The sequence below is a fragment of the Tamandua tetradactyla genome, chromosome 17, assembly GCF_023851605.1.
Source record: "Tamandua tetradactyla isolate mTamTet1 chromosome 17, mTamTet1.pri, whole genome shotgun sequence".
Lineage (NCBI taxonomy): Eukaryota > Metazoa > Chordata > Mammalia > Pilosa > Myrmecophagidae > Tamandua > Tamandua tetradactyla.
Window position 1 is genome coordinate 58,784,320 of NC_135343.1, and position 15,869 is coordinate 58,800,188.

General features: G+C 38.4%; 1 protein-coding gene across 1 annotated transcript in view; it reads left to right on the forward strand.

Annotated features, from left to right (window-relative positions):
- DNAH6 (dynein axonemal heavy chain 6) overlaps window positions 1-15,869 on the forward strand; it is a 295,021-nt gene that overhangs the window by 46,913 nt on the left and 232,239 nt on the right. Inside the window, exon 5 of the mRNA XM_077134752.1 lies at window positions 8,462-8,729. Coding sequence (XP_076990867.1) covers window positions 8,462-8,729 — 268 coding nt within the window. The remainder of the gene's footprint in view (window positions 1-8,461; window positions 8,730-15,869) is intronic.

The window sequence follows — 15,869 nt, forward strand, 5'->3', positions numbered from 1 at the left end:
GAATATGTGGGAATAATAGCTTCCTCCTCCAGACCTGAGCATTTTTAGGCCCTCTTCTCTACTGCAGTGTTTCCCAGAGTACATTTCTAGTAACATGAGACCTAAGTGATATTAATAGGTGGATGTTAAATAGTATATTAGGGACGTATATAATATATTCATATCTACTAACATATACTATTTACTATCCACCTATTAATATCACTTAAGTCTCATGTTACTTTTATATATATATACATATATATAATACATATATTTATATGTGTATTATATAAATACATATATTTATATCTTCTGTGATCATGTTAATTTTTGGAAACATTAAGTTAAATCAGTGGTTCTCAAACAGCCTCCCAAGGGACATTTGGTAATGTCAGAAGATATTTTGGGGTGTCATAACTGGAGAGAATGGTGCCACTGGTATGAAGTGGAAAGAGGCCAGGATGCTGCTAAACATCTCACGATGTACCTAGGACGGTTCTCCACACAAAGAATTATCTGTCCCAAAATTTCCAAGACTAAGAAAAATTCTGAGTTAAATAATGCTGAACCACATTTCTGTCCTGAAGGACCAAGGAACTCTTTCTTGTGGGATATCTGCTGGGATTAGGATTCCATGAAACATGGTCATGTGACTTTGGGATATTAGAACCATATAAGCATCTACTCTAGGCTCGGGCCTTATTCTTTCTAAGTAATTAAGTTGATTCTCAGGTGATTTCTAAGGCTGTAATGTAAAAAGTATTTCTTTAGTCAGTTTTCAAGATTCCAAGCTAAAAGTATTCTATCCTTGAAGTTTGCTCAGTGGCCAAGAAGAAGAAAAACAGGTAGTTGACAAATTGGGACGTTCTCAAATGGCAGCATTCCAGGTTCCATGTGTTTGCATCTGGTTTCCATGTGAATCAATAATTATCTAAAACTTTATAATGAAGTATATATGTTACATAATAAGGAGGAGGTCATTTTGAAGCCTCATTATCAGAAACCCCACCAGGTCAGAGAACATGACAACAGTTTTCTTGGGCTATTCTATGAAGAAATTTAAATCTAATGAGTCTAATTTGAGTCAGCATATGGAAACACTTTGGATTTTCACTTGGCATCAAGCTGTTACAAATCTTTGGTTCCACATTCTCTCTCTCCCTATAATGGGTTGAAATGTGTCTCCCTCAAAAGAGATGTTGAAATCCTAACCCCTGGTACCTGTGCTTTTATTTGGAAATAGAGTCTTTGCAGCTGTAATCAAGTTAAGATGACGTCAGACTGGAATAGGGTGGGCCTCATCTAATATGGCAGGTGTCCTTATGAAAAAAGGAGAACAGATGCAGAGACAGACACATGAAGACCACAGGGAGATGGAGGCAGAGGCTGAAGTTATATAGCCACAAGCTGGGGAAGGCCAAGGGTTGCCTACAGACATGGGAAGCTGAAAGAGGCCAAGAAGCGTTCTTCCCTGGAGACTTAAGAGAGAACATGGCCCTACTATACACCATGCTGTCAGACTTCTGGGCTTCAGAACTGGGGGATAATACATTTCTGCTGTTTTATGCCACCAAGTTTGGGATCCTTGGTGACAGCAGCGTCAGGCAACTAATAAAATACTGTTTCTTCATTCAATGGATCGTGAGCACGAGTGCATGGGTGCACATGCACGCCCCCACATACACACAGCCTAGCACTGTTCTGAAGCTATGATAATGGGTATTGAGTTTATAAAAAATGTGAAGAATTTAGAGGAGTGGTTCTCAGTCTTGGCTATAAATTAAAACTTGCCAGGCTCCACCCCCAGGGTTTCATCTAATAGCTCTGTCACAGAGTCTGACCAAAAGTATTTCTTTAAAACTCAACAGGTGATTCCAATGTCCAGCTAGTGTTGAGCACATGGACCTAGAATAGGAGTTCTCAAGCATGCTGTGAGGACATGTCACAGCACCCAGATTTCTAGGTCCCATACCTAGAGTTTCTGATACAGTAGGTCTAAATTGGAGCCTGGATTTGCAACTCCCAGGTAATGCTGATCCAGGAGCATACATTGAGAACCATGGACCTTAGAGCATTTTATAGAGGAAATTTGGAAGTTTCCTCTGAGTTACCTTTCCCCCGCCTAGGGTTGTGATTTTATTCTCATTATTTATACTGGTTTAAATCTGTTATGTACCCAGAAAGGTCTATATTCTTTTAATCCAATCATATGGGAGCAGACCTATTATTGGGTGGGAACTTTTGAGTAGATTATTTCCATGAAGATGCGACCATGCCCAATCAAGGTGGGCCTTAATCTGCTTCCTGCAGTCCTTTAAGGGAGAGGCATTTTGCAGAGAGCTCAGAGCCGAGAGAAGCTAAGAAAGAAAACACCCTAGGCGGAGCCAGAAGGACCCACAGGAGCTGAGAGAGCCATTTTGAAACCAATCCAGGAGAAAAGGACCAGCAGACATCGCCATGTACCTTCCCACGTGACAGAGGAACCTGGACACCATCAGCCTTTCTTCAGGGAAGGTGTCCTCTGTTGATGCTTTAGTTTGGACGTTTCTATGGCCTTAGAATTGTGACTTGTAACTTAATAAATGCCTTTTGTAAAAGCCAATCCACTTCTGATACATTGCGTTCAGGCAGTTTTAGCAAACCAAAACATTATTACTTAAAGAAAATACAATTTGAATCTTTTACATCTGATTTACTCTCCATCAAAAGCACCCTCCTATTGGGAAGCTGGAAAAAAGGGTGAAAGTAAACTAAAAATTTCTAATTACTGATGTTTTAGTCCTCTCCAGTTTAAATAATAGCTTTCAGGTGGCTCATCTTTTGGGTTAATGCTCCTCTTTTAAATCCTATCTCCACACATTTTCTAAATGTGTGAGGTGGGTTGATGCCACCTTGCCACAGCAGGGCAGAGGAGGCCCCGCTTCCCTCATGCAGCCCCTTTTATTGCCCTTTGGCTTTTCTGTTCTCCAGGGCAATATCCTTTTTTGTTTGGACATTGCCATAAAGGCTGAAGTTTACGTCTGGTGAGCTCATGGTCTATTCTCTGGCCTCCAACAGGGTCTAGTGATTACCCTGACCCTTTGCTGACTCAGCCCTCTTCATTGGTACTGAAAAGGTTCCCAGTTAACTGTCTAAGCAAACTTTCCTTTAAAAAAATTTTTTTTTAAGTTTTAAGCAGTTTTATCGAGATATCTCCACATACAATACATACAAGTGTATAGTCAGTGACTCCCAGTATCATTACAGAGTTGTGCAAATATCACCACAATCAACTTTAGAACATTTTTATTACTCAAAAAAAGAAACCCAAAACATCCCATTCTGCTTATCCCCCACTATTATTGACCCCTTACCAGTGGTATCATACACTCTTAGCTACCCTTTTATTTAATATTTTGGATATGAACGAGCTCCTCATTAGATATCTTACTGTCTTTGGTTAATCAAGTAAGTAAAGAAGTAAGTCAAGCATTTCTCTTCCCCAATTTAGCTCTAGACTCACAGTGAATCAGGATATTGACCACCATAAAATAGAAAGATGTTTACAAATGCAGAGCTCAGAAGGTGGCTTATTTCTTTCTAAGTACTTGTTTGCTTACTTTCATGCAATAAATATCATAATAATTAAACCTGGATAATAAGGACAATAGTTAGAGAGCACAGAATTGCAGAGGGCTGAGATCATCTAATTCATCCGACCATCTTGAAGCAGGTCAGGTATTACTGTCATGCTTGTAGGGATGAAACTTGAAGGGAATGGGGTTGGGGAGCAGGGCGAACAAAGACCTGTGTTTCCATACAAGGCCTGACCACAATGGGCACAGTGAAGGGACTAGTCTGGCAAAAAGCGGTGAGAAACTAATATGAAATAGGAGAGTACCACAAACAACCTGGCAGAATAATTTGGATTTAATTATTTAAGAGCTTTAGGAGGCTTCTCAATGTTCTTGAGTGGGAGGGTCTCATGAGACAGATCATGTTTATGCAGTGTGTGTCTGGTGGACTGGTTTAGAGATGAACAGAGGCATTTAGCAGGTTGTTATAACAAAGAAATTCTGCCGTTTTAAATAACAAAGCATAGTAAGATTTTTATTGTTTTGGAAAGGTAAGGAATTGATTCCAGGAGGAGAAATATATATTTTTAGAACCTCAGTAGCTTCATTTTGAGACATCTGAAATGAACAGTAATGAAGAAAACGTATGACCTGCCACAGGGGCCATGATATTCTTTCACTCCATGTATGCTTCTAAATGAGACTGCATGCTTTTAGACATCAATAAAAGCCTTGACATTTGGAGTCTAAGTTTAATTTCAAATGGACAGAGACAGCTTCTAAAAAAAAATTTTGATATAAGGAACCCCTTGATTGTATAATAAATGGCAAGAAAACACTACAGCTAATTTTGCCAAGTATTAGATAGTAGAGCATAATTAATTAAACTTTTATTCAAGGACTTCAGCCCAGCCTGACTAACTAAACCTGAATCTTTGTTTAGCTAACTGGGTCACAAAGTCACCTTATCAGCAAAGTAGGAATTTTATAGCCTAGCCCTTGAATAAATAAATGTTTCTTTTTTAGGTCTTAAAGGAAGCCTATTTTTTCTGATTATTTCCTCAAGGAGAGGCCTTAGGGGAACAAATATCCCAAGCCACCCTCCAGAAGGCTGCTGAAGCTCAAGGCTGAATCCCAAATGCCAAGAAATGCCAAAGGGGCAGTCCCTAGCCTAGGAGTGGTGATTCAACTCCTGCAACAGATGAGTGCCCTGAGACCAGCAGGCAGAGTGAAGTGCAGAAGTCTCAGGGATGGCTTTGGAGAGGAATCTATAATAACGAGCTGGAATATCTAAAGAGAATAAGAATGTCGAAACTGTACATAGCTCCTTTCATTTTCACAAGCTTTTCCCTGCTGCCCCAGCAACCCAAGTAGTCTGGGCTTGTAGGAAGTCTCTGTTGGATCCATTAGGGTGGGGAACAAAGAAAACAGTTCCATTAGGGTGGGGAACAAAGCCAGTTTTAAGAAACTTTGAGAAGGAATACATGGGGAAGAAATGGCCAACTGATACACACCATTATTCAGAAAATTTAAAAGAAGGTAGAAGATGTGGGATTTTAAATTAAATGGGCAGCAGTGTCAATAAAAGTTTTCTGCAAGCTAAAGGGATGATCTGCACAGTTTTAGATGCAGAGGAAAAGGGGTCATGAAACTAGGAGAGTCAGAAAAAAGTGAGATGAAACCTCTCAGTCTCTGATTGGAGTAAGGCTTAGAGATACACCCAGAGAGAATTATACAGTATATTGATTTACAAATGGAGGAAGAAAAGAGAGCTCACCTTGTCCCAGCCCTGTTTTGTTGTTGTTGAACTTCACATGAAGTTCAGTGGTTCACAAATAGTATGTATCAAAATCACTGGAGCTTGTTAAACTAATTTCAGGGACCTTCCATAGAGATTCTGATCCTTTGTTGGCCCCTGGAATCCAGAGTCTTACTAAGCACCCCAGATGGTTCTTATGCTGGTTATCCACACTTTGTAAAAGATCCCTGGCCTTCACACGTGCAGTGAAGAGTAGAAACATGGAGAGAAGGAACCAGCTTAGTGGCTTGAGAAGAAGGATCTTGAATGGGTGGAAAAATATAAAGAAAAAGCATTTATAAATGGCACTGAGAATCAACAAGTTAAAATGCAACGTCATGCCCCCCCTCCCCACCTGCCACCTTCTAGAAGGGACTTTAGGAGCGGGAAGAGCCTGGCAGAGCAAGTGAGCCAGATGTGTACTTGGGCCACAGTCAAATGTGTATTCTTGTGTTTAGGTTGGTTGGATGACTGTTTCTAGTAAAGCATCTGAAGCTGACTACAGTGTCAGTGGCAAACTATCCTAATAAAAAATACTAGTTATGTCTTCAGCTGTTGACAACTGAAAAAGGAAAACACATTAAAAATGTCTCCATGCACCTCACCAGCAACATGTGATGCCTGGCATTTTTTCCCAAACATTTCTGATGTGAACTTGGTTGTGGGGTCAGGTAAAAGCCAAGCAGGTTGAAGGTTTTCCATTGCAGCACTGAAGTAGGGGAGTAGCTGGGGAGTTATGAGCTGCCCCTCCACTCTCCACACTGTCAGCTGGATTTCCCTTAAGTGCTCCCCTTAACAGCATTTAGTATTGGTTTGCTTTAACTCTGTTCCTGTATGCTCTAATTAAACATATATATTTTTCTTTTTCAGCTTTTTTTTTCACATGGGCAGGCACCAGAAATCAAACCTGGGTCTCCGGCATGGCAGCTTATTAAGTTTTTATAAAACAAAAACAGAAAATTAAAATAAAAAAATAATTTATGCCAGTGGGTCCTAGCTTTTTGGTTAATAGATGCATAGCATATGAGAATTTTGTTGCAATTCCTTAAAATTTGATCATATGGTGAAGAATATATAACATGGGATGATATTATGAGCCATTGGTTGTATAATAAGGTTGAACTGTATGTGTGTGGATATTTCGCAATAAAAATACTTTTTTAAAAAAGAATCACATAGATTACTTTTTTTTAAATGCACATAATTCTGCTGAACCCAGACTAGCACATCAGAGTTTGGGGGAGAGAGAATTATATATATATATATTTCAATATACTTGTAAGCTAAGCTCCTGTTGTCCTTTCATTGAGTACTATGATGTAGGAAATACGCTTGCCACAGAGTAGGACAGGAATTATTTTGCATGTGTAGTTATTAGCAGCAGATTGCTAAGCCACCTGAGAGAAGCTGTTTTTTAATATAAGGTCATCCACCAGCTTGCCAAGTCTTTATTATTGATGATATTAGCTAAGCAGCTAAGAAAAATTAAGAATTAAGTTTAAAACTCCTGATACTGTAAAGAATTAAGTTTAAAACTCCTGATACTGTATGAGGGATAACCTTCATATTGGAAGATGATATCATAATAAATTCAAGATACAGTCTTAAAGCTTTAAGCACATTTTTTTCTCCAGAGAACAGTTCCTGGGTTATGTTATCCAGTCACCGTGTAGCAAGGCAAAGCTTGCTTGCAGGCAGTAGATGAGGAAGAAAGAATATGAACATTGGGTTATGATGAACCAGTTTACCAAATTACTAATTGTGTGATTTAATAACACTCTTAAATAATTTAATCTTGGTTAATTTATAAAATGGGAATAAGACTGTCTACTTTTAGGATTGCTATAGTAATTTAAAAAGGTATTATATTTGACAGATACATATAAACATTTAAAATGCTTATGCCTTACTTGTTATTGATAATGCCATTAGCTTAATATAAATATATCTGTGTGTGTGTGTGTGTACTGAATTAAAAAATAATTTTCTATTAAAAAAAACTGATCACGTATATGTATATAAATTTTTCCACACAATAATTTCAGGGATTTCACAGACGACCTGAAGGTTATTCTAAAGAGCCGTGGACCCCACTTTAGAATACAGAGCTAAGGCCTGAAGGAGAACGTAAAATGGGAACACAGCTGATCTGCACTGGAGTGCATTCTCAATGCTCCTTATCTAGGCTTTGTCTAGTACATGTACTTTTTGCATAATGTTAACATAGAAACAGCTTGGGGGTTGTTTTGAACTTTAATATATTATTCTAAGCGCCAATACATTTTATTTTAAATTCTTAAATATATATTACCAAGTTGCTATATCATAATATATTTCACACTTGTTCTATAGCTGGATATTTACATTGTGCCCAATATTTCAATATTATAGCTGAAATTACAGAAAATATCTCTGTGACTGTAACAAGTTCTTATTTTAATAGGATGTTTTAGAGAATCAGCTCTTTTCTCTTCTTTATTTCATTTCCTTCTCCTATCCTTACTCCTGTTTTTATTCCATTTTTGTTTTCCTTCTTTACTTCATCTATTTCCTGTCACTCATATGGTCAAGAATGTCCCTGCTGACTGTTGAAAGCAGGATATCTTAAGCTAAGCAAATTGAACATATAGTTTAGTTTAATCAGGGTCTTAATTCTAAGTTTTATCTAGTTCACATTTTACCAGTTTATCTCTTGCAATTCTTTCAGTTCTGTAATTCAGACAATAGTGCATAGTGTAAAACTCTTTTATGCTAGTAATATTTAATTGTTTCTAAAGAATTCTTAATAAATAAAAATGTATTATCAGGTTGCTTTCATATAGGTTATTATGTTTTAAAACTCTGTAATCAATTTGTTGTATTGTAAAATTCAGGCAACAGAAATTACAAACGTATTGCCAAAGTTGCAAAATCTTTAAGAGGTATAATAAACTCTGTTTAAAAGCAGCCCTCCCTTTCTTTTGAGCAATTTATTATTCAACCTGAAAGTAGTTTGTTAAAATTTTTAGAATTTTAAAAAATATTTGTTTTCCAGAAATGTTTCATCTCATTAAAACAAAAAGTAATGAATTGCTTTATTTTGTATTGAATACTTCATTCATTTGTCCCAATTTTTATTTATTCATAGAATTGTGAGTTATGAGAACATCAATAAAAATGACTACTACACCATTAGCCAAAAGGCAGTCACACACATTTTTAATGAAGAGACTGAATTTATTGAACTTGATCGATGGGAAAAAGAATATCTGTATCACAGAGAACTCATTCAGATTCCCATATTTTCGCTTTTCCGGAAATGGAAGGCTTTTAACGTATGGAAGAAGAATGTCCGCTCCAAGAAAATCACTGGCTGTCGAAAATCTCTACAAAAAAATTTGTTCATCGTTAACGCAGTACGTATTTATTAATCCTATTTTAAAAGAATTACTTAAAGGAAAGAAAGTGTGTATCTGTTGCAGATGTTGATATAGACCGTCCTGAAATATTTCATCTTTTGAAAGGGAATTCATGATTTTCATCCTGTCTTCTCATTTAGGCACCTGGTGGGCTAGTGGTGTTTCTACCTGTCATTTAACTGGGGGTGCAAGAGTCAAAGGTGTAAGAAGAGGCACCTTTGGTTAGAAGCATCCTCAGAGTTTTGGACCCATGATCTTCTTTGTTGTTCCTCAGGAGAACTGTCTGTCCTTTGGAGCAGAATAGGCTGGTGACCCGCTTTACCTTTCCTCATCTGTGAGATGCTCTGGATTTGATGGTTCAAATTATTTGGGGGCTTGTCTTCATGGGCCCATATTTCCCAATATATCATTTGTTCCTTCTGCAGATTCAGACAGTAGGGAGAATTTTAATATTTATTTTGGAAGATGGGTGGTCATGGAGAAAGAACTGTGAAAGAATGCATAGCCATATTTTAAATTCCAAGTTGAATTTCAACTTGCATTAGAAGTTTTCTACTTACCCCCTGAAAATGAACTGGAATCTTCATTACTGTCTATTTCTGTGATACTGAATCACTCCCTTGTCAGGTCAGAAGACTCAGGTTTGCTTTGCACTGATCGTATTCTTCCCTTTGCTTTTGTAATCTGAAAGGCCATCATTAACATGTCAGTCATGCAATAAAAAACACTGAAGAAATAAGGTCGTATTTGGGATGCCAGATCAGTGGCTAAGGTTAATTGATTTGATTTGTTTTTCTCCCTCAGAGGAAACTAGCTTCTGAGATTCCTCTTAAAAAATAGATAGGTTTTTGTTTGTTTGTTTATCTATTGAAAGGCCAAACCATCCAGTGGATGTTACTTTATATATCTAGACCCTACTAAAAATATTGCTAGAACTTTTTCATATTCAGACATGTTTGATGGTCTACAAGTTTGTTCAGTGGTTTACAGTTTAATTCAGAACTTGTTGAGGGCCTGTTTCTGGCCATCTATCATGACCCCAAAGTAAAGAATTGACCTGAGTAATGACCTGTTGTGGGGGGGTTAATATTTAATCAGATGCTAAAATTATCCATGCACAAGACCTTTCTTATCAGTAGCCTTATTTTTGCAATTAAACTAGGGCAGCTAACTTCCCTGGACTGGGTTGAAGAGAGAAATGTGGTGTCCTTGGAACGTTTTCTTTTTATGAATTTTTATGGCCACACTCATGGCTCCTGTACCTGATTTTAAAAATAACGACTTTATTAAGATGTCATTCACATAATATAAAGTCTACCTATTTCAAGTATACAACTCAATGTTTTTAAAATATATATGATACAGTCAGTTTTTCAAGATTTATATCTCTCAAAAAAAACCCTATTACCCAGTAGCCGTCACTCCCCTTTCCTCCCATACTCTTCAGCCCTAGACAACTGGTAACCTACTTTTGTCTCTACAGATTTTATATAGATATTTCATATAAATAAATCATACAATAGGTGGTCATTTGTGACTGAATTCTTTCACTTACCATGATGTTTTCAAGTACTTCGTTCCTTTTTATTTTATGGTTATATAGTATATTATTTTTCATTCATCCATTTAAAGTATTTGGTTCTTACCACTTTTGGCTATTCTTTTTTTTTTTTTTTTTTTTTTTGAGGTTGGTCTCCTCAGACATTATCTCCTCAGTCAGATTTTCCCAGACCAGCTGGCCCACGTCTCAGGAGAGAAAAGTTGCCTGCATCATTTTTTCCCTGAGGGTGAGACCCAGCAGGTTGTGAGACTTTCCTAAGAAGCCTCTAGACTCTGTGCTTTTCCTATCCTGCCCAGTATGTGGCACTTGTCTGCCTGTAACTTCCCATCAGACTAAAGTGCTGTGGTGCCTTTAATTTCAGCAGACTTTCCCTGCTGGGGTTTGGTTGAGACTGAGGTAAGGTTGTAGGCTGTCATTTATTGCTTCAATTTGCTAGTCCCTGGGGCCTGAATTCCTTGAAAAAGGAATTCCACTTGAGCTCAGCCCCACCTTTCTCTTGGGGAAGATACACCCTTTAGGGAATTAACTCCTTTCACCTGACAGTTGTCTCTCAAACAATTATGCCCTTGCCTAGAGCACTGCTGAAGGCTGAGGGCTTCCAGTTTTATGTGGTGAGCTGTTAAGAGGTAGAGAAAAAGCAAAATAAATATATAAAAACAGGACCCCTGCTCCTTGGGTTTATCAATCAAGAACTTAAGTTGGTGTGTTGCTCTATATATCTCCAGGCTCTATGTGCCCCTTTCTTTTAGGGCCCAGCCCTTTTCAAGTGTTTTGTGCTGTCCAATCCAAAAACCCTCTGTTTTGTTGTTGTTGTTGTTCCCCATCAACCTTGCCCCCTCTCTGTTGGGGCAAAAACTCCTATTACCTTTAGCTCTTATACCACACTCTTTATCTGAGCTGGGGGCCTATTTTCAGTAGTTAAAATTTGTTAATTAATTCTGCAAGTGGAGCTTGGTTGAGCTAAGCCCTTGCTGCTAGTAAAATCTGTTTCCTTTCCTCTTGGGGAACCAGCCTGCTGTGCTTGTGGGGGTGGGGCACCAGCCTCCACAGCTTGGGGGACTTACAGTTCTGTGTGGGGTCTTAGCCAGTCCACTTGGTCCAGACTGGTGTACACTGTGTATCCAGTCACTGACGTCGCCCCAGCAGTTGTTCTGTACTGTTTGTGGCTATTTACTAGCTGTTCTGGAAGACGAACTAAATTCCACACCTCACTAAGCTGCCATATTGCCCCGCCTCCTGAATTACTTTTTATATATGTTGTGAAGTAATATTTCAGTTTGCTAAAGCTGTCAGAATGCAATGTACCAGAAATGGATTGACTTTTACAAAAGGGATTTATTAGGTTACCTAAATGTATTGTTCTAAGGCCATAGAAATGTCCAAACTAAGGCATCAACAAGAGGATACCTCCACTGAAGAAAAGCCGATGGCATCTGGGGTTCCTCTGTCACCTGGGAAGGTACATGGCAAAGTTTGCTTTTCTCCTGGGTTGGTTTCAAATGGTTCTTTCAGCTCCTGTGAGTCCTTCTGGCTTCTCCTGGGGCATTTTCTTTCTTAGCTTCTCCTGGCTCTGAGCTCTTTGCAAAATATCTCTCCCCTAAGGGACCCCAGCAAGCAAATGAAGACCCTCCTTGAATGGGCATGGTCACATCTCCATGGAAACAATCTAATCAATAGGCCCTACCCAAAAATAGTTCTGCCCCCACAAGACTGGATTAAAAGAACATTGACTTTTCTGGGGTACATAACAGATTCAAACCAGCACCAATAGGGATCATTCTTTTGCATGTGACTATCCAGTTTACTTAGCACCATTTGTTGAAAAGACTATATGTTCCCCCATTGAATTGTCTCGGCATTCTTGTAAAAAATTAATTGAATTTAAATGTAAGAGTTCATTTCTGAACTTTCTAGTCTGTCCCAATGCCAGTACCACACTGTTTTTACTACTATAGCTTTGTAATAAGTTTTGAAATCTTAAACCCTTTTTTTTTCAAGATTGTTTTTGGTTATCCTGAGTACTTTGATTTACTGTATGAAATTTAGGATTGCTTGTCAATTTCTGAAAAGAAGCCAGTAGGGATTGTGTTGAATCTGTAGCTCAATTTGTAGAGTATTGCCATCTTAACAGTAGTCAGTCTTTCGATCCATGAACACAGAGTATCTTTCCACTTATTTAGCCCTTTTTTATTTTCTTTCAGTAGGTGTTTTGTAGTTTTCAGAATATAAGTTTTGCACTTCTTTTGTTAAATTTACTCTTAAGTATTTTATTATTTTTTATGTTACTATGAATGGAATTGTTTTCTTTACTTCATTTTTGGATTGTGCAGTGCTATGATATAGACATACAATTGTTTCTTTATTTCCACTAAGTATTTTCTTTCAATTGTTGTCAATTTACAAAACAATAATATATAAAGTACAGCATTCCTTTGCACCACTCCACCACCATCATCTTGCATTGGTGTGGAACATTTGTTACAATTGATGATAGCACTTTTTTTAGCAATTGTATTTTGTACAGTGGTTACTATTGTTACAATTGCTGAAGGAGTATTAAAATAATTCTATTTATGATCCTTTATTTACATTAGGTACATTTTTTTCACATTCCACTCTATCGTTACCGCCTTATATGAGTATTGTAAATTTGTAATAATTCTTGAAATAAACTTCTGTTCTGATTTGGATCTGTGGTAGACCCCAGAAAAGCTATATCATTTAATCTTCATTCAATATTGTTAACTCAGAGATTTTTTATTGTTCCTATTGAAATGTGACTCACCGTTTGTGGGTATTAACTTTTGATTAGATGGAGATGTGACTCCACCTATTCCAGGTGGCTCTTGACTGGAATCCTTTAAAAGAGGAAACATTTTGGAGAGAGTGTCTTTTTAGAGCCATGAAAATGACGAGAGCCAGAGCCCACACTGCCAGAGCCTTTTGGAGATGAAGAAGGAATACATCTGTGTTAGTTAGATTCATTTGTCAACTTGGCCAGGTGAGCATACCTAGTCTTGTTGCTGCAGACATAAGCCAATGGTATGTGAACCTCATCTGTTGCCATTTACATCTGCAGTCAGCTAGGAGGCGTGTCTGCTGCAATGAGTGATGTTTGATTTAATTAGCTGGTGCTTAAATGAGAGATTGCAACGTAGCACTGCTAAGCAGCTCGGCATTCCTCATCTCAGCACTCGCAGCTCAGCCCAGGCCTTTGGAGATGCAGAAAGAAGTCACCCCGGGGAAAGTTGTTGGAACCCAGGGGTCTGGAGAGAAGACCAGCAGAGACCATCTTGTGCCTTCCACATAAGAAAGAACCTCAGTGGAACGTTAGCTGCCTTTCCTCTGAAGAACCAACTAAATAAATCCCCTTTTATTAAAAGCCAATCCGTCTCTGGTGTGTTGCATTCCGGCAGCTGGCAAACTAGAACAACATCCCTGATGGGCTTCATGAAACAAGAAACCTGGAGAGAAAGCTAGCCGATGCCATGTTCCCCATGTGTCTTTCTAGTTGAGATATAAGCTCTGAACTTCATTGGCCTTTCTCGAGTGAAGGTAACGTCTTCTTAGTGCCTTAATTTGGACATTTTTAAAGATTTCCATTAATTGGGACATTTTCATGGACTTAGAACTGTAAACTAGCAACTTTCACAATTACACGGTCACATGGCAAAAGCTATATAGTTATATAGTCATCTTCAAGCGTTAAGGCTTCTGGAACACAGTTCAGCAGTTTCGGGTACTTCCCTCAAGCCACTCCAATATACCATAACCTAAAAAAGATATCTGTATAATGCATAAGAACCACTCCAGGTTAGCCTCATGTTTTAGTTTGCTAGCTGCTGGAATACAGTATTCCAGAAATGGAATGGCTTTTAAAAAGAGGACTTTAAGAAGTTGCTAGTTTACAGTTCTGAGACTGTGAAAATGTCCAAATTAAAGGCTATAGAAATGTACAATCTAAGGCATCAAGGGATAGATACCTTGGTTCAAGAAGGCTGATGATGTTCAGGGTTTCTCTTTCAACTGGAAATGTACAAGATGAACTTGGTGATGTCCGCTAGCTCTCTCTCCCAGCTTCTTGTTTCATGAAGCTCCACTGAGGGTGTTCTTCTTCATCTCAAAGGCTGCTGGCTAGTGGACTCTGTAGTTCTCTCATCATTCTGGCCCTCTCTCAGATCTTAAGCCTTTTCCAGAATGCTTCCTGTTTTAAAGGAGTGCAGGAAACTAATCAAGACCCACCTGGAATAGGTAAAGTCACATCTCCATCTAATCAAAGAAAAACTTTTTTTTTTCCACGGGCGGGCTCTGGAAATCAAACCTGGGTCTCTGGCATGGCAGGTGAGAATTTTGCCACTGAGCCACCATTACACCATCTAATCAAATTTAATATCCACAATTGGGTGAGTCACATCTCTGTGGAGATAACCTAGTCAAGTTTCCAACCTATAGTACTGAACAAGAGTTAGAAGAAATGGCTGCCTTTACAAAATGGGATTAGGATTAAACCATGGCTTTTCTAGGGTATATAAATCCTTTCATACTGGCACGGTCCACTCTCTGGACCCTAAAAAAAGGCATGTTTTTCCCATATACAAAACACATTCATTCCATCACAATATCAGAAATCTTTAAAACATCTCAGAAACAAAACAAATAGAATACATGGTTAAAAACAGTACAAAGTCTCATCAAAGTCCGTTAACAGGCATGGTGTGTCCTAAGGCAAAATTCTCCTCTGTCTCTGAACCTGTAAAACTCAGAAGAAGCTATTTGCTGCCAATATACAAAGAAGGAACAGTCATAGGATACATATACCCATTTCATAGGGAGAGATTGGAAGGAACACAGGGGTCACTGGATTCAAGCAGTCTTGAAAACCAGCAGGGCAAACTCCATTTGACCTCTCTACTCTGTTTGAAATATCAACCACTGAAACTTAATTTTGTCTCATTTCTCTCTTCCCCCTTTTGGTCACCAAGCCTTTCTCAATCCCAAAATGGCAGGTCCCAGCTCATCAGGAGTCCTATCCCACTTTGCCAAGGAGATTTACTCCCCTGGGAGTCGTGTCCTGCATGGGGGGAGGGCAGTAAGTTCACCTGCCAATTTGACTGAGAGAGAGAGGCCACATCTGAACAATGAAAGAGGTCCTCTTGGGGTGACTCTTAGGCATAATTATAAGTAGGTTTAGCTTCTCCTTTGCAGGAATAAGTTTCTTTGGGTTGAACTCCAAGATTGAGGGCTCAGCCTATTTAATTGTTTGTCTCTCTTTTTAAAATTTTTATTCTGGTAATATATTCAAACTCAAGTTTACCCTTTTAGCCAACTTCACCTATATAGTTCAGTGCTGTGGGTTACACTCACAGTAATATGCTACGATCACCATCATCCATTTCCAAACCTTTACCATCAGCCTAAAGAGAAATTCTGTGCAAGTTAAGCATCAACTCCCCATTATCTAACCCCAACCTATATCCTGGTAACCTAAATTCTACATTCTAACACTATGATTTGATTATAATTAGCTCATAACAGTGGGATCATGCTGTATTTTTCCTTTCGTACCTGGCTTACTT